Genomic DNA, 18,656 nt, shown 5'->3' on the forward strand with positions numbered 1-18,656 from the left:
GGGGGGGGAGTTCCATGAAAAAATGTAACAATAAGGTTTGTTTGTTTTTGTGTGCTAATGTTTGAGAACACATTAAAGATCACTTTTCACGAACATTCTATTAAGCATACTGGAAGAATGTTTGTTCATAACTTTGAGAGTATACTCTTAAAAATAAAGGTGCTTCACGATGCCATAGAAGAACCTTTTTGTCTAAATGGTTCCATAAAGAACTTTTAACATCTGAAGAACCTTTCTGTTTCACAAAAGCTTCTTTGTGGCGAAAGAAGGTTCTTCAGATTATAAAAAGGTAAGAAAGAGATGGTTCTTTAAAGAACCTTTGACTGAGTGGTTCTTTGTGGAACCAAAAATGGTTCTTCTGTGGCATCGCTTGAAGACCCTTTTGAAGCACCTTTATTTTTAAGAGTGTACCTTCCCAGAATAGTTCCTAGAAATTCTGAGAATGTTCCATTAGCTGGGCACACAGAGCTTGAGATGGAAACATCACCATCTCTGTAACTTTCATTGTTGATGAAGGCTTTTCCAACTGTAGTTCAAACATGGAACTTTTCCTTATCGAGCTGCTCCACCAGCACAGAAGCAGACTTCAACTTCAGTAGGTTCCTTTTCCCAATTCAAACTGCTGTAAAAAAAAAAAAAAAAAAAAACATCTTCAACTCTTTTTACATCTGTTTATCTGCGTTCCGGTGATTCTGAGGTGCTGTCGGGTCTTTTGGATTCAATTAAAGTCGTTTTTATATCGAGTTCATGCATGCAGCTTAATGCTGAGGTGTTATCAATTTCAAATGTTTCTGATGGTGATGTGCTGTGGACGGGGGACTCTGGGTAAGGAGTGTACACCACATAAATTATCTAAGATAGATGTTTTTAGGCCTTAAAACATGTTCTTCCTGTACTAAGATGGTAACATGTATTGATCAGAACAGAACAGACAGTCTATAGAGTCAGGGACTCGCGTCTGTCTGCTACAGCTGTCTGGATCACGTCTAATGCAGCAGAACAAAAGAATGATGAAAGGCCAAGAAGTAGGCCTACAAGAATGTAGGCCTATTGAATTTCTCCTGAAACCCTTGTGGTCGGTTGGACAAAAGCACCATAACTCATAAATACATCTAAATGGACTATGTTAGTTTCGCTTAACATGAAAAGAACTGAAAATTCTATGATTTTTGAGTTTACTGTCTGTAAGCTATGGTTTTTACATTATTTTTATAGATTACATTGCATGAACATCTTTATCACAAATACTGTATATTTGAATATGTACATTAAATTTAAAATGTATATAAACAGAGCAGGTCTGAGTGTGTGCATTTGCTTTGGAATGTCTAAATTCGTAAAAATGCGCAGAGATTAGTTAGTTTTCTCCTATAGGCCTATTGAAAAGAAACTGGCAAACGTCTAATTATCCTGCATTTTGTCATGAGCAGCCGGACAGTCTTGCTGATGTAGAAAGGTTGTCACATTATGGTGTAATAATGCTAATGCTTTTGAAAGGCTTGGAAAGTGATATTAGTAGAGATGAGCATCAGGGGAAAGATTTTCTTGTGACTGCATGCAAATTTAAACTGCATTATTTGAATAATTGACATCAAACATTTCAAAGTCTTTATTTCTCTTTCCCTCTTACAAACATTTTCTATCATCTTCCTAAAATGTCTCTTTGGCTGGCAAAATGTAGCTTTCCACTCTACTCTAAACCACTGAAGTACTATCTGCGACTTTTTTCATAAAATGTCCCAAAGCACTTTTATAATATTCTACAATTACTAAATTAGATGTTAAAGTGCATGTCATGGGACCTGCCACTACTCTGGGCAGTGTTAATTGTAAACACTAGATGGCGATATTGTGCCATCTTCAGTGAACAGCTAACACTTAAGACACAGCTGTTGTAGTGCAAGATCATTATTTATTAATGATTATTAATACGTCTAAAAAACGAGGCCGAAAACCCACCTAAAGATTGTTTTTTGTCCCCAAATACATTACAAAACTAGATTTTTTAATTGGATATTGATGCAGCAGCATAATTTGTAAAGACATGGTAAAGTAAGTTTGATTTAAAATGGTTTATATAAAGCAAATGACCCACATTTGGGGCTGCAGTGGAGACTAGCATTGAAATATTGTGTCCACAATAAAGTGAATTGTTCACATTTGCAGATACCTTTAATGAAGCAACTTTTTTTTTGGTCTAACATTGAAATATGATTTTGGTGGGGTTATTTACCCTATGTATCAGATAAAATGTTATTAAAGGAGGACAAAAGTATAAAAACAGTAACACAAAAATAAATGAGGAGACCATTTAATAAATTCTGTTTATTAATATTCATTTCCTTTGAAAAATATACATTCTAAAATAATTTCAGCTGTTTTGTTCTAAAAAGTCACAAAACTTGATTAAAAATGTAACATTGTTACACACTCTACAATTAACATTTAGCATTGTTTAAACGTTCCAAGAATTTCCCCAAACATGCTTTCACAATAGATTTCATCTTTAGGTACCCCCAAAAATATAAGTTAAAAAAACGTATACTTACAAGGTTAAAAGTTGATTTTGAAAATATTGCATACTACAATTTGTATACTTTTGTTTTTTGAAAGCAAGAGGAAAAATAATGACAAATTAGCAGGAATCAACAAAGGACACCTAGTTCTTGAAGGATCAAAGAGAACATGTTTAGGACATGCACTGTATGACTCAGCACAAAAGTCATCTTTATTCAAATGTATGTACCACACTGTTGACATTTTCTGACTTATTTTTTACAAATGACACAACTTGCAATATGACATCTGTAAAATAAAGCACAATTTAAAAAAGTGATCTGAATTACACGAGACAACCTTAAACCTAAAGAAATTTCACGTATTATTGCAATTCAGGTTTAAGCCACTTAGGTAAATCATTTGAAGGACAACAGACCCTCGAGTACGTGTAGGTTATACACGTAGACTTTTATTCTTTTAGACTATTTCCATAAGCAGGTAACAAAGCAAATGCCTAACCAGACTTGAAACGCAAAATGAATTATTAGGCTTTCTTAATTAATCAAGCTTATTAGAACGTGTTTGGATAATTAGGCATAAATATTGTTTGTAAAACGAAACAAATTAAATTTAAAACCACACTATATTAAATGAAACAATATGAAAAACAGCAGGTTCAATTCCAATCATTAACATTAACCATCATTAAAAAATTAATCAAGTTAAATATTATAATATATTGTCACAGTTGTTCTCTCTCTTCATAAGTGAAGTCATTTGCTGAATAGTTTGCTCAAGATGTACATAAAAAAAAAGATCAACATTAAGATCTCATGCTGTGCAAATAAAAAAAATGAAAAAGTGAATTATTTTTTACATAATGCCTACCATGTAAAGCAGAGGTAGAGGAGCAAAAAAATAAAGGAAAAGGAAAATTGTGTCAGGTTAAGTGAAGATTCATATTGTATTGGATGAATAATGGTAGTTGTGGAACTGTGTAAAAACAGCTACAGCATTGCTTTACAGCTCAGCACATACAGTAAGTGAAATATTGAACTGAATTGCATAGTAGTTTAGGAATTACAACTTGCAAACCGTAGTGATTAAGTGAGTAGAAGACAAGCGTTCCTCAAGCTGTTATTTAGTCTTCACAGAATGGATCCATGATGGGGAACAGTCTTTACAAAATATCCCTTGGCAAATGGCTTTCTGCAAATCGCAAGAGCTAATAAAATCTATGTAGCTGATTGGTTGGAGGCGTTATATGGACGTTTCAGACCCTCGACTCCTCCAGTAGCAGCCATTGTTGTCATCTGGGTCCATATCTATTTTAATCTGAGGCACATTTAATGGCAGTCTCTCTGAACTGAAAAAGACAAGTCAGCTTACAAACAGCTATTCAATTTATTTCCCAGTAACTACCAAGAATTTCTTTGATACTATTTAACCCGTGGTTCAAAGAATGTTGTTGAACAACTAACAAGAGTAGTATAAAGGCATTATGTAAGCCTTGATAAATTGTGATGTTGAAAGAAATAAAGGTGACTTTTAGTGTAAGCATCTTGATCTTACTGAATTATAGTAATGCTTACCCCCTTTTTTATCAAGTATACAAAATCTGAAACACGTATCTAATCATTTAATGTGTACATTTGATGTTCTTAAGAAGAGACACATTCTTAATATTCTATGTTGTTATTCATCCATACTATAATTACATATTACTAACACACAACAGCTTAAGACGCGTACCTTGACATCGGGCTGGTCTGAAAGTAGTGCCGCTTTTCAGCACGATGTATATCGGTCAGTGAATGAAGGGGACTTTTCTCCTGCAAGAGGGACACATGGTCTATTATTAGCACATGCACGGCTTTACATTCTGCTAACAAATGCACTATATACCACCATCATGCTTTTACACCATACAGGACCAATAGCACCAGCTCAGTACATACAAAACGGTTTGTTACATACTAAAATAACTAAAAAAAGATGACAAAAAAAGTTTTAGTTGTCAGTTGCTATAGAGGACTGAGACGTGACAGAGGAGCAAGTGGTAGCATGCACCGCGTTATGAAAGGAAGAGAAAGCAAAATGCTCATGCTGAATCATTCAAGAGGTTTGAATTGAGGTGAGGCCCCAGGTCCGGTCTACTCACTGTCAGAGGCCTTATCTCCTAAAAAAGGCTCTTGCTCCATCATGTCCATTGGGATTTTAATGCTGGGGACATTCTCATTGTAAGGACAGTCAGACTGCACAGGGAGAAACGGTCAAAAAGAGCTTTAGGAGCTACACACCTACACACCTACACACCTACACACACCAGCATAGTTCATCCTCCATGGATGGATGGATGGATGGATAGACTACCAGTCAAATGTGTCTACCAGTCATAATGTGTCTCATACACAGGTATTAAAGCATATTATTAAAGGGCAACTAAGTGAGCTTTTTCTTAAAGGTGACATATTATGCCCCTTGTTACAATATGTAATATAAGGGGGTCCCCAGAATGTAACTGTAAAGTTTTAGCTCAAAATACCCCACAGATCATTTATTATATCATTTTGAAAATGGCTATTTTTAGCAGAAGCAGAAACACCGCTGTATCTTTAAATTCAAATGAGTTGCCTGCTCCCTGTCCCCTTTTCCAGAATAGAGCTGTGCCATTACAGCTCGTACCTGCTGAAGAACATCTATTTTGGTTCTGATTATCATGTTTATCATGCTGAAATCATGCGGTTTAAACCATATGAGTTTAAACTTCAGATACGGTTTTCTGAGTGCACACATCCGAAGCACACGGACAGAAAGCGTCTGTCACAGCATGTGAGCACTAAACTAAGTTCTCATTCACACACAAGTTTACGTTAAAAACACACATAAGTTACAAAAAAAATAGGTTATGACTGTGAAGGCAAACTGGGAAAAGCTGGGAAATAAATTGCATGTTTATTATAGATCTGTGTGGCAGCAGCAATATGCAGTAAATTAATCAATAAATCCACTGCTCTGTTGTCTGCTCTGAGGCTGGGACTCTAAATAGTGTTCTGTGCTCGTCTGTGCAGCCAAAGACAGAACAGTTAGCATGTTTTGCTCAAACTTTCGCCATGGTATTAGAACTGGTACACCGTTGTCGCTTGCGAAATCAAAATGACGGCGCCATGGGTGGAAACTTACAGATTAAGGGGCGGTAATATTATAATGAGATCCCTTTGCAACGTCACTATGGGAGCGAGATCAGACGCGCTTGTTTTTTCAGACGCTTGCAGAAAAAAGCTTATCAAAGCAAAGTTACTGAGTTAATCTTTTTCACATTTCTTTGGTTGGTAGATGCACAGGGGACCTGACTATAGCACTTAAAACCTGGAAAAGTCAGATTTACATGATATGTCACCTTTAAAGTCTAAAGTGATCTTAATACTAATATTAAAACAGTTTGTGGCTATTTTTCAGGACACTCACATCTTCCATGTCACTGTCTATGCTCCCTTGTTTCTTCTTTTTCTTTGTCTTCTCATCTTCCTTCTTTTTCTTGTCCTTCTCAGGTATGACATCATCCAGGAAACTGAGGTCAAGCTGGGAGAAGATGAAGTCCAATGCCTTCCTCACAGCAACCAGAGCCAAGATCTGACCAAAGAGAATAGCAAATGTGCTCTTTCAGTTCACTGCATATACTACAGATGATGAAACAGTTGCGTTCTACAGCACTTGAGAGTTAATATTATGACAAATATGTAACATTTGATCTGTTTTTCTAGTGGGATGCAATAACTGGCACAAGTACATTACTAGCTAATATATTTGAATAATTCAGATGTTTTAATGCTTTTGAAAGAAGTCTCTTATGCAGTCTTGGTAAGCAAAATAAACTTCTTTCAAAAACAAAACAAAACAAAAAAATTCCAACCTTTTGACAGGTAGTGCAATTTTTAGGCCTGAAGCTCTCAGTTTTGCAGTCAAAGCCGCTTATAACATTAACGCTTGTTAAATCAAGAACGGCTAAAAAAGAGGTGACTAACCATAACGGGGAAAACAATGGCAGCCACAGTGGACTTCAGGATCCAGAGGAGTGCCAGACAAAGCAGCTGGATGAAAGTGAAGAGATGGACCTTCCTCAAAAAAATACAGCACTTGAGAGTTAATATTATGACAAATATGTAACATTTGATCTGTTTTTCTAGTGGGATGCAATAACTGGCACAAGTACATTACTAGTTAATATATTTGAATAATTCAGATGTTTTAATGCTTTTGAAAGAAGTCTCTTATGCAGTCTTGGTAAGCAAAATAAACTTCTTTCAAAAACAAAACAAAACAAAAAAATTCCAACCTTTTGACAGGTAGTGCAATTTTTAGACCTGAAGCTCTCAGTTTTGCAGTCAAAGCCGCTTATAACATTAACGCTTGTTAAATCAAGAACGGCTAAAAAGAGGTGACTAACCATAACGGGGAAAACAATGGCAGCCACAGTGGACTTCAGGATCCAGAGGAGTGCCAGACAAAGCAGCTGGATGAAAGTGAAGAGATGGACCTTCCTCAATGGGACATGCCGCAAGTAGATCAGGTCTGGCTGGTGTTTGGCAGGCATGAGGAGCAGCTTGAGCCGGTCCATAAACTGAGAACCAAAGAGCAATACTCAAAAAAAACAAAAAACATACTTTTCCCAGCTAAGTTACTGTCAAACTATTTCAAATAGTGATTATACAATAATATAATGTGTTTGGAAATACCCCAAATCATATTGTATAAGGATTTTATTCCAATTTCTCAAATTCCAATTTGAAATATAATTCTACATCCCAGAAATTTAATTTAAAAGGCTTTTTCAGTTGAGTTTTGAATGGCGCAGAATCGTGTCGGTAACTTACCTGAACTCCGTTGAGTGAAGCGACACCCATGTAGAGGAAGACTCCATACAACACTGGCATTGGTATAAACTACAGGAAATAATTATTCAGACATTCAAAGCCATTATGTGTTTGAGAACAGACAAAGAAAATCACACACATGCAGCAGTGTGTTTGATGCGACTGGATGTATTGTATTGTTACCTTGAGGATAGGAGACATAAAGACAGACAGACCGGTGAGGATGAAGACAAAGACACCAGTAACTCTCTGTTCCCTGAAGAGAAGAAAATTACAAAAATGCTGATTTGGTGCTCAAGAAACATTTCTGTGATAGTTTTTTTTTCAGGAGTCTTTGATGAATAGAAGGTTCAGAAGAACAGCATTTATTTGAGAAAAAAAGTATACTATAAGTGTCACTTTCAATCAATCTGATGTGTCCTTGCTGAATAAATTTATTAATTTCTTTAAAAAAAATCGTACTGATTCCAAATATTTGAATGTTAGTGTATGTGGACACCCTCCTCTAATTAGCAGGTTTGGCTATTTCAGCTGCACCCATTACTAACAGGTGCATACAGCAAAAAACAAACATAGCTACACAGTGTTCTTAGACGAACAAACATGCAGTGTATCATTGTTTTAATTACAGGAAGAAGTCAACTGGCACATGCTTTTATCCACAGTGACTTGCAGTACACCTATTAGAGTGACGGTTGTACCCCTTGGAGTAACTTGGAGTGTAGTTCCTCGATCAGGGGCATAAAGGTTATAGTTTCTAGGTTTAAACCTGCAACATGTAAGTTACCAGCTCACACCTTTAACCATTAGATCCCACTTCCCTCATTAATAATTAGGGAAGTGGGATCTAATAGTTAAAGATTCCACTTCCCTAATTATTAATGATTCTTTCTGATTATAATATTAATCAGATTTTTATTATTAATGTTTATCATTAATACCTGAAATACTTTGGGAATTAACCAAACCAGAGAAGTGTTAAAAGTGCAACCTAAATACTGGGAGTGTGTTTTCAGCAGAACTAGGCCTGTTTACAGTACGTTTGTTCAGCTTACAGCTGCATCAATAAAGTCCCCTTGAGTTCAGTCCAACATGTAGCCTTTTAACAGACGTCCCACTGAACCCAACTCTGTAGTCAACGAGTGACGCTTTACTGTCATAGTCAGATCCTTCAGTTTTATGCCACGACACTCTACAAATACACAGGAACCACCAAATATCACCTCGTCTTTTTATTCTTTAGAACATACCTGACACCCAAAAATTTGGGCTGTTCGCCAGGGGCCGACGTCTCTGTCTCCATCTTCAAGCTGTCAATGTGGGCGATGGAAATAACTGTAGCAGCTACATACCAGGGCAGACCCGTGAAAGAGCACACTGCTAACAGCACAGCTACCCAGAACAAATCCAGATGATAGCCTGCACCTTTCTGATCAAGACAGAGAAAAGAGTTTGCTTACAAAATGCTATAAGAGCAATCATAAACATTTTTATGACTGATTATAGTGTTCGGTAAAATTTTACAATAATAGTTTGCCCAGTAATCATTTTTTTTCTTCACATTATTTACGCAGCTTCTCGTAGCTCCAAACATGCATGCTGCTATTTTTGCTGTCATAATTGAACATAAAAGGATAATTCAAATAGCTCTTTTACATTTTCCAATGTCTCAATCAAGTCTATCAAGGTCCAAAACAAACAAAGCACCATAAAAAAATAATACAGTATCTACATGTCCAGATAGCCAGTCTTGATACATGCAGCTAATTTTGTTACCGTGCTCAAAACCGCTGCTCTCTTTCTGGACCTTTGAGCAGGTCTAATATACAAAGTGGTTAGGGTTAGGGGTAGGTGCAGGTGTAGGGGTAAGCTTTAGGGTTTGGGACAAATAAGGTCCCAATAATGCAGCATCCATTCAATAAAGCCATTAATAAATAAAATCATATATACTGAATATGTTGTAGTTATTGCCATATACTGTTACAGTATAAAAATTGTTTCTACCCATAAAAAAGTGTTTGTGCTGCCTTCAAATTTTAAGTTTAGTCAACTTGAGTTGTGAAGTATTAAGTGATAACTTGGATATTTGAGTTATCTTAAGTTAAATCCAGTAAAGTTATTTGACTAAAATTTAAGTTGTGATGGCTAATTGCTACAATCATTTTTACGGTGATATTCTGGAAGTCTAATAGTCTTGAGAGAGGTAGTCACTATGAATTATTTTATGGAAAAGAGCTTCTCCTTTTGTATTGAACAGAAGAATAACAGTCTACTGGTTTCGACTGACATGAAGGCGAAATAACAATGACAATTTTCATTTTTGGGTGAACTGTCCCTTTAAATAAGCCATCAGTTTTCTTGAGTGCTTTATTCTAACAAATAAAACTACTCTGCATCACACAAAAGTACAGCACAGTATGTCACCAGGGCAGTGTAATTCTCAGAGAGATAACAATAGGAGCACTTCCATTGGGAGGCATTATAGTGAGAGGACACAATGTTTTGAGGCCAGTCTCACGTCACATTACAGGTAAAAAGAGAATAAATGGTTTGCTTTTGTCCGATTCACAATTCCTCTTTGTTCCACTCAGAATCTGGACCAAAAGTGTGACGTTGAGGTGAAACTGCTTGGTGAAGTGTTAAAACTCAAGAGTTTGAATAAAATTTTTTTTTTAATATATATTTTTTCAGAATTTTTATATATGTAGTCTATAATTCCTAGTAGCATACAATTCTTGATTATCAACAAAGCCTTTCTAGCTATCATCTTACAAACTCAGTATATTACAAAATCAAATTGCTTTTCTTTAAGTTTTCAGTTCAGTATTAAGAATATAAATATCAATTCCTGCATTATTGATGTACAGCTTTTTCCCCTTTTGACTTGCCTCAGACCATCTGTTTAAATAATGCTATTTTTGACCCCAAGTTTTGATTCACATCCTCCAGACAAAAGATAAAGAGCTCTATTCGTAAAAGACTTTCTATAAATATCCCGATATAGTCGCCCACGGCACTGCAAGTGTTTCCTGTGGTCCTGGGTGGCTCAAAGTGAGCGTGATAAACCTTCTGGCTCGGGAGAGTATCACACAGCAGACTCACGGCAGGCCTACCTTAAGCTTGTGCTCCTTGCGATTGACAATGACAGCGGTGATCTGCTGATCCATGAAGAGCAGGATGGTGACCAGCAGGGCAGGCAAAGCTGCTGCCAGGTACACCCACCAGGGGTTCCCTCCGAACGGAGGCACAAACCAGCCACGGTTTGGGCTAGTTGGCTGAGGATTTGAGAGGAGTGCAGTTTGAGGATCACAGAAGTTTGCAGTCAGGGCACTTGGCAAATGTTTACAGGATACAAACAGTAACGTCCTGAGTGGATTGGCATTGACAGTGAATCAGTACATAAGATGCCGCAAACAGAGCATGCCAGCCAGTGTCCCTCTGATACTTGTTTTTCCTGAACAAAATCTATTTCTATTAAGCAGACCCTCAGGCCACCTGAGTAGAAACACCACATGTACCGACCCATGCAGTGTTCACTGTTCCAAAACCATTTTACAAAAATAAATAACATATAACAACATTTTATACAAATAAATAAATAGCTAATACAGAACAGATCATCTCTTGAACTGGCTCTTTTTCCCATTATTCTGTTTATACAGTGAACAAAACTTATTTTAAATAAATATTATTTTAAAAACGTATTTTAAATAAATTGTATTATATTAGTATATACTGCAAATTATGCTAGTTGTTTTTTCTAGATAACTGCAGCAAAAAATAATTATAAGATATTATACATTTTTATAGAACTTTTTGTATATTTTTGGACACATAATACAGTACGAAAGTCTGGGGTCAGTAAGATTTTTTTTAAAGAAATTCATAATTTTATTTAACAAGGATGCATTAAATTGACCAAGTGCATTTGTTACAACAATGATATGTTATGTATATATTATAGTATTATTTCAAATAAAGTTCTTTTGAATTTACCATTAATCAAAGAATCCTGAAAAAAATGTTTCCACAAAACATTAAGGAGCACAACTGTTTTTTTTTTAAACTTTGATGATAATAATAAATGTTTCTTGAACAGCAAATCATCATATTAGAATGATTTCTGAAGGATCATCTGCTGAAAATTCAGCTTTGCTAACACAAGAATAAATTACATTATAAAATTGGCAAGGATTTGGGCATTATATTTCAATTAACTGAGGACTTCATCTGAATGGAACTATTGAGAGATCTATATTATTCACAACGTTTTCTATAGGAGAGGACAAAATATCAGGCAGGTCTGGATAAAATGTTTTAGGAAACAGCCAACAATTTAAGGATTAAAAAGCACCATGCATTTTCTGAACATAACAAGGACAAGGAAGTTGTCTCTAATGTGTTGTGTTCTATATGGTGACCTCAATGAATCCAACAAGTCTTATATCATCACTAAAGCACAAGTGAATGTCAAAATTGTTGCTAACTCAGCCACCAAAACATTACACAGATACAAACAAGAGATTATTTTAACACAATATAAAACCTGCATGAAAAAAAAACAAAGCAGATGACTGTAGACTGTATCCATTCCATATCTTTTTATAGCGTCAGAGATGGAAACTCAAGTTACACTTAAGTTGCTAATAAACTGACTTGACTGAAGCCGCTGTCACAATAGACTTTGAGCAAGCAACATTTTCTACAGACATTGCAACGGTTGTAATATGTCACACTCTGCAGCATCTTTCTTTTTTAACGAATTACATTGAAATTCAACATGCAACATTCAAAATATAAATATATTCAGTCTACTCCACTTTACTGCACAATCCTACAGATTTAAAGTTTTCAATCTTCTGATAGTCACATGTCTTTACGTGATATGAATTCACAAGGCAGAGTTCATCAATTTGCATGCATATGAAAAAGTCAGTGGAACATAAACTGCAGTGTGACCACCCCTTTAAGGTGGCATCACATTAGCGAAATTTCTGTGAATTTTCTGTGTGGTGACGCATGAAGCACAGCTCACACAGAAGTCACTTTCAAACCAACCAGCTTTCTGTTGGTCAGCATGGTGAATTCACATGACCAGGACCCTTTGAGAAACCTGCAAAATGAAATATTTTGGCCTGGTTAAATTCCTGATTGGGTGGATTCCAATTTAAACGAATGGATTTTGACAGTAAAAATTCTTCATACAACAGTAAATGTGACAGCACCTTTATACTTGTAAACTCCAAAAGCAACATTAGACCTGGGGCCTGTACCATGATGGTAAGTTGAACAAATTCAGAGTTACATGATTAGTTTCGAGTTGACAAAACCAAACCACTCCAATCCGGCTTTGTTGGTGCCATGATGCTGATCATCAACTTTCTTTGTCAACCCAGGCTTTGATCCTGAGTTTGTGGAGCATGTGCACATAAATGTGTGACATCAGTGGCTAACAGCCAATCACATGCCTTGCAACACAGAACAAGTGTGATTCACTTCTCACGAGAGACCCAGTGAGATTCAAAACTCTTTTGCTAAAGGTTAATAGACTGAAGAATATGAGAAATTTAAATACCATGTAGTCAAGAAGAGGAATGAAAGTATGGTAACTCCACTTGAACTCAAAGTAGCACATTTTGGATCCCAAGCAAGGGGAAAAAGGTCACTTTGTGCTATATAATATCTGCTTCACTGAGCAAAGTAATGTTACATATGTATCAGTAATCTTTTTTTCCTGTTCGGGCAGCACTCATCGTTTCTTGCATCTGGTGTGGACATGTCGGAGACTTAGGAAGGCCATTCACAATTTAAAATGAAAGTAAAAATTCAGGCAAGTTTACAAACCTGCAATGAATGAAGGTTTAGTATCTAAAACTTCAAAACAAGAAAACATCAGAGAAAGAGATGTACCAGGTCTTACCATCAGTGGGTGCCATACACATGCAGTCATACTGTGTGACGTAATCCATTTTATAGTCTGAGTTGATCGGGTAATAATGGGCCAACTTCAGCATCTTCTTGAAGGCATCATAGATGAAGATGAAGCTGATGAGCGAGGAGAAGCCCTCTTCTGTAAATCGGGTGAAATACTGCACCAGGAAACTGGCATCAGTGGCCACCAGGACTAGACAGAAGAAGGCCGACCACAGACCGATCCAAAGACGGAACTCTAGGTAGTCAAAATCATGATCCCTGTGGAGGATAGTATGATAGAAAATGAACTCATTGTCCCTCCAATTTTCAAATCATACAGCAATAAAAAGCATACTACCATTCAAAAGTATGGGTGGGGTAAATTTTTTGTGTTTTTGAAAGAAGTCTCTTATGCTCACCAAGGCTGCATTTATTTAATCAAAAAATATAGTGAAAACATTAATATTGCGAAATTTTAGTACAATTTAAAATAACTGGTTTTCTATTTTGATATATTTTCAAACGTAATTTATTCCTGTGACGGCAAAGCTGAATTTTCAGCAGCCATTTTCCCAGTCTTCAGTGTCACATGATCCTTCAAAAATCATTCTAATATGCGGATTTGGTGCTCAAGAAACATCTTATTATTGTCAATGTTAAAAAAGTTGTGATGCGTAATATTTTTGTGGAAACTGTGATAGATATTTTTCAGGATACGCTGATGAATAGAAAGATCAAAAGCATTTATTTAAAATAATTCTTTAGTAATATGGTAGTCCTTACTGTGACATTTGATCACTTTAATGAATCCTTCGTGAATACAAGTACTCATTTCTTAAACAAACAAAATTATTGTACTGACCCATAACCTTTGAATGGTGTATCTATGACCAGCGCTGGAAATCAGTATGTACTGAACACTTCAGTAAGCTTTATTTACAGAATCTAAGTTTCAGTTAACTGCTAAATAGTCAGTATATGCTGCAGTAGTTAGTTTGTGATGACACATTCTGAACAAAGATAATGACGCACCTGCTGAAGTTAAAGAGCAGCCTTTCAAACACCAGCACTGGCCCCGTACTGCTGAGGATGATCAGAGGCTGCCCAGCCAAGAGACAGAAGATGGCTCCGGACACCGCTGTACCCAGAAAGCTCTCCAGCACACCCTTCACACGACACACAATGAAAAAGAACCAAAGGGTTAGGGAAAAACCCAACTGAGGCTCAGTCACAATCACGTTCCCTGGAAAGAAAGTCTGTTAAAGTGTGTTTAAAGCCCTGTTCATACGAGACAAGTTTTCTGGGCCAACTTCAGCATCTTCTTGAAGGCATCATAGATGAAGATGAAGCTGATGAGCGAGGAGAAGCCCTCTTCTGTAAATCGGGTGAAATACTGCACCAGGAAACTGGCATCAGTGGCCACCAGGACTAGACAGAAGAAGGCCGACCACAGACCGATCCAAAGACGGAACTCTAGGTAGTCAAAATCATGATCCCTGTGGAGGATAGTATGATAGAAAATGAACTCATTGTCCCTCCAATTTTCAAATCATACAGCAATAAAAAGCATACTACCATTCAAAAGTATGGGTGGGGTAAATTTTTTGTGTTTTTGAAAGAAGTCTCTTATGCTCACCAAGGCTGCATTTATTTAATCAAAAAATATAGTGAAAACATTAATATTGCGAAATTTTAGTACAATTTAAAATAACTGGTTTTCTATTTTGATATATTTTCAAACGTAATTTATTCCTGTGACGGCAAAGCTGAATTTTCAGCAGCCATTTTCCCAGTCTTCAGTGTCACATGATCCTTCAAAAATCATTCTAATATGCGGATTTGGTGCTCAAGAAACATCTTATTATTGTCAATGTTAAAAAAGTTGTGATGCGTAATATTTTTGTGGAAACTGTGATAGATATTTTTCAGGATACGCTGATGAATAGAAAGATCAAAAGCATTTATTTAAAATAATTCTTTAGTAATATGGTAGTCCTTACTGTGACATTTGATCAATTTAATGAATCCTTCGTGAATACAAGTACTCATTTCTTAAACAAACAAAATTATTGTACTGACCCATAACCTTTGAATGGTGTATCTATGACCAGCGCTGGAAATCAGTATGTACTGAACACTTCAGTAAGCTTTATTTACAGAATCTAAGTTTCAGTTAACTGCTAAATAGTCAGTATATGCTGCAGTAGTTAGTTTGTGATGACACATTCTGAACAAAGATAATGACGCACCTGCTGAAGTTAAAGAGCAGCCTTTCAAACACCAGCACTGGCCCCGTACTGCTGAGGATGATCAGAGGCTGCCCAGCCAAGAGACAGAAGATGGCTCCGGACACCGCTGTACCCAGAAAGCTCTCCAGCACACCCTTCACACGACACACAATGAAAAAGAACCAAAGGGTTAGGGAAAAACCCAACTGAGGCTCAGTCACAATCACGTTCCCTGGAAAGAAAGTCTGTTAAAGTGTGTTTAAAGCCCTGTTCATACGAGACAAGTTTTCCTTGTTCACCTTGTTTTATCTCATGCAAATCTGTGCCTTTCTCACACAACCTCTGTAAAAAATTACAAAGCAAATTAACTGTAGTTTTCAGCTAAATCAAAGGTACTCTGAGAAATGTAATCTAAAGACCTCACTCGCAGAAATGGCTCAGAATTGAATCCTAATGAATTACTTCCCTTAATGATGTACATAATTTTCAAAAAATTGATTTTATTACCCATACATTTAATTAAGTGTTGCACATGGCCTTCCATAATGCCAATATCCAGACAACAGACTCCGACCCTCATTATTAACTAGTCCAGTCCAAATCAATCCATGAAATCACAGGCGTGCACTGTTAATAACTGAAATCCAAACACTGTTTGGAAAACTAATCCCATAGTGCTTATGAAAACTGTTGTAATGAACTCCCACTGAAGAGACAAGTGACTTCATGTTACAGTCGTGCTTCACAATTTAAATCCTGTCTGAATCAATAACGTGTGCGTTTTCCTCACACAATCTTAGTAAAAATAACTCAGGCACCCTCTGAGAAATCTAATCCCATCCGGATGGAAATGTCTGTGAATGTGGTATACTATTTACCACTTTATATGTCTTTTGACCTTCATCAAATACAGTGACTAAAGTGAAATATCTTGTTATGCTGCTTGGTACACCTTTATTAAGGATTTAGACTTTTTGTTGAGTAAAATAACAAACAATAGTTGTTGGCTAAAATGGTCCAGACATCCTATTTGATGTAAATGGAATCAGTAAGGAGAGTCCGATCTACTTTGTACTACTCAGAACAGTCACTATAGACCTCATCTTAATTAATTCCCTCTTTTAATGTTATAAATGTTATAATGTATACATAAATAAATCGTAATAGAAGATCCCTCTAAATTACACTTTGCTAACTGACAAATACTGAAGGGCTTTCCTGAGCTAAAACAACTTTAACCTACTAACATGACCTTTGAACTAGAGGTAACATTTCAAAAGGTGGGCAGATAAGAAACTGCTCCCAGTGTGTGTCAGTTAAAGATTGACGAGATTTAATTACACTGTAATCCCTGGCAAGGTTTGACTGATACTTATTTAGAAAGGCTCGGGCACAGTGAGCACATGGCACATCCGTGAACTTTCTCATGATTTGCAGCTTTATCTTCACCTGCATATTCTCTGTGGCGTCGCCCAGCAATCCTCCGAACGTGATGGCATTGGTTACTGTTCCCAGGTAGATGAAAAGAATGGCAGACAAAGACTGGATGTGTAGTGCATCATAGAAATCACTGAAGAAAAAGGGGGCTTTTCTTTTGACATCAAGAATAAGGCCTCCACAAAACCTGAAGAACCAAACATATGACATAATTGTTCTAGTGATTTTCATTAAATTTCTACGTGTTCTCTTAATTGCCTTCTTCTCTATTCAAAGAAATATTTTCACTCTGTACAGTGGGGTTCAAAAATCTGAGTGAAACTTAAAATCTGGTATTCCATTTATAATTTAAACCTAATAATAACATTAAAATAAATAAACATGCAATAATCACAAAAATGGTAGGATTTTGAAAATTAAATATTATGATGAACAATGAACAAGAATTATTATTATTATATACTATTTCTGAGCCAGTAATGAAAGCAAAAGAGGGATATACCAAATACTAATTTGTTTTTATTAATTTTAATTTTATTAACTATTATTAATTTATTAGAAATATTTTAAAGTAATATTTTAAACAGTAGCACGGTTTACTGGTATTATTAATTGGTAACATCTATTTAGTGCAAAATACTACACATACGCATTGCCAAAGATCAAGGTGTTTCTAAAACCAACAGTGGGACTGCACTGTACTAGTAAAACAAAATCAAATCTAATGATAACAATAAGTACTCCGTAAACAGAGCACATGCTGACTTCAATGTTTGTCTAATATTAAGATAATTCTAGTGCTTTTGAAGAGTCAAACAAACCTTCATCTGAACTAAATCATGATGTTCAAAGGTTCAGCATAATCTGTTCCTCCAGAAGAATTTATACAAACATTAACTCACTTCCCCGACTTCTTCAGCTCATCGCCTACTGCGTGCCCCCCGCCCCCATGTCCACCGCTGTGAGGGGTGTCTCCATTCATCTGTGTGCTGTCCCCTCCAGCATACATGTTCTTTCTGGACAAGATAACCAACAAATGAACAAGACACTTGATGTTATTAATGCCCTAAAATTACCGTTATCAGGGAGGAAAGAAAGAACAGAGAAAGATAGATGACAAAATAAATAAATCAATCAATAAAAAATCCCCGCAAGCTCATACACTGGTACTGTACCTCACATAATATATTAATATGTTACTCATTCAATCATCCATATGGTATATAATCATTAAGAAAAAAAACAAGGAACGATGGATAGAACTATATGATAATAGACAATCAGATAAAATTATCAAACAATAGATAAAATTATAAAACAACAGATAAAAAGACAGACAGAGAGATAGAACGACTTAGCGATAGATAAAATGGTGGATTGACAAATAAAATGATAAGATAGACAGACAAACAGATAGATAGATATGGATAGATAGAAAAAAGATTTAAAAATAGATAAAACAAAAACAATAGAAGACAGACTTTAGATAGATAGATATAGACAGACAGACAGATAGCTGAACCAGTTCAGTCTGTTGTTTATATTCAACAGCCCATGAATGAATGCATGAGGTCTACTGTGTGTAGTGTGTTGTGTACATTGTGTGCTATGCTGGTGTGACTGACTGCTGCGGGCACACTGCTCTGCTTTATGGCTAATATGGGCTGGTACAGACTGACATGGCAAGATGAGGAGGCAGCCTGCT

At 36.2% G+C, this 18,656-nt stretch overlaps 1 protein-coding gene across 1 annotated transcript in view; it reads right to left on the minus strand.

Moving 5' to 3' along the window:
* Nucleotides 1-2,380: 2,380 nt before the first annotated feature.
* The window catches only part of LOC107565672 (electrogenic sodium bicarbonate cotransporter 1-like), a 66,087-nt gene continuing 49,811 nt past the window's right edge, over nt 2,381-18,656 (minus strand). Inside the window, exons 12-24 of the mRNA XM_016250932.1 lie at nt 17,854-17,967; nt 16,964-17,138; nt 15,536-15,669; nt 14,624-14,782; nt 13,294-13,406; nt 10,487-10,767; nt 8,624-8,802; nt 7,557-7,629; nt 7,374-7,442; nt 6,947-7,120; nt 5,968-6,132; nt 4,252-4,331; nt 2,381-3,865 (exon numbers count right to left, since the gene is read on the minus strand). Of these exons, the coding sequence (XP_016106418.1) occupies nt 3,760-3,865; nt 4,252-4,331; nt 5,968-6,132; nt 6,947-7,120; nt 7,374-7,442; nt 7,557-7,629; nt 8,624-8,802; nt 10,487-10,767; nt 13,294-13,406; nt 14,624-14,782; nt 15,536-15,669; nt 16,964-17,138; nt 17,854-17,967 (1,822 nt within the window). The 3' untranslated portion in view covers nt 2,381-3,759. The remainder of the gene's footprint in view (nt 3,866-4,251; nt 4,332-5,967; nt 6,133-6,946; nt 7,121-7,373; nt 7,443-7,556; nt 7,630-8,623; nt 8,803-10,486; nt 10,768-13,293; nt 13,407-14,623; nt 14,783-15,535; nt 15,670-16,963; nt 17,139-17,853; nt 17,968-18,656) is intronic.

The sequence above is a fragment of the Sinocyclocheilus grahami genome, unplaced genomic scaffold (assembly GCF_001515645.1).
Source record: "Sinocyclocheilus grahami isolate Dianchi unplaced genomic scaffold, SAMN03320097.WGS_v1.1 scaffold1016.1, whole genome shotgun sequence".
Classification (NCBI taxonomy): domain Eukaryota; kingdom Metazoa; phylum Chordata; class Actinopteri; order Cypriniformes; family Cyprinidae; genus Sinocyclocheilus; species Sinocyclocheilus grahami.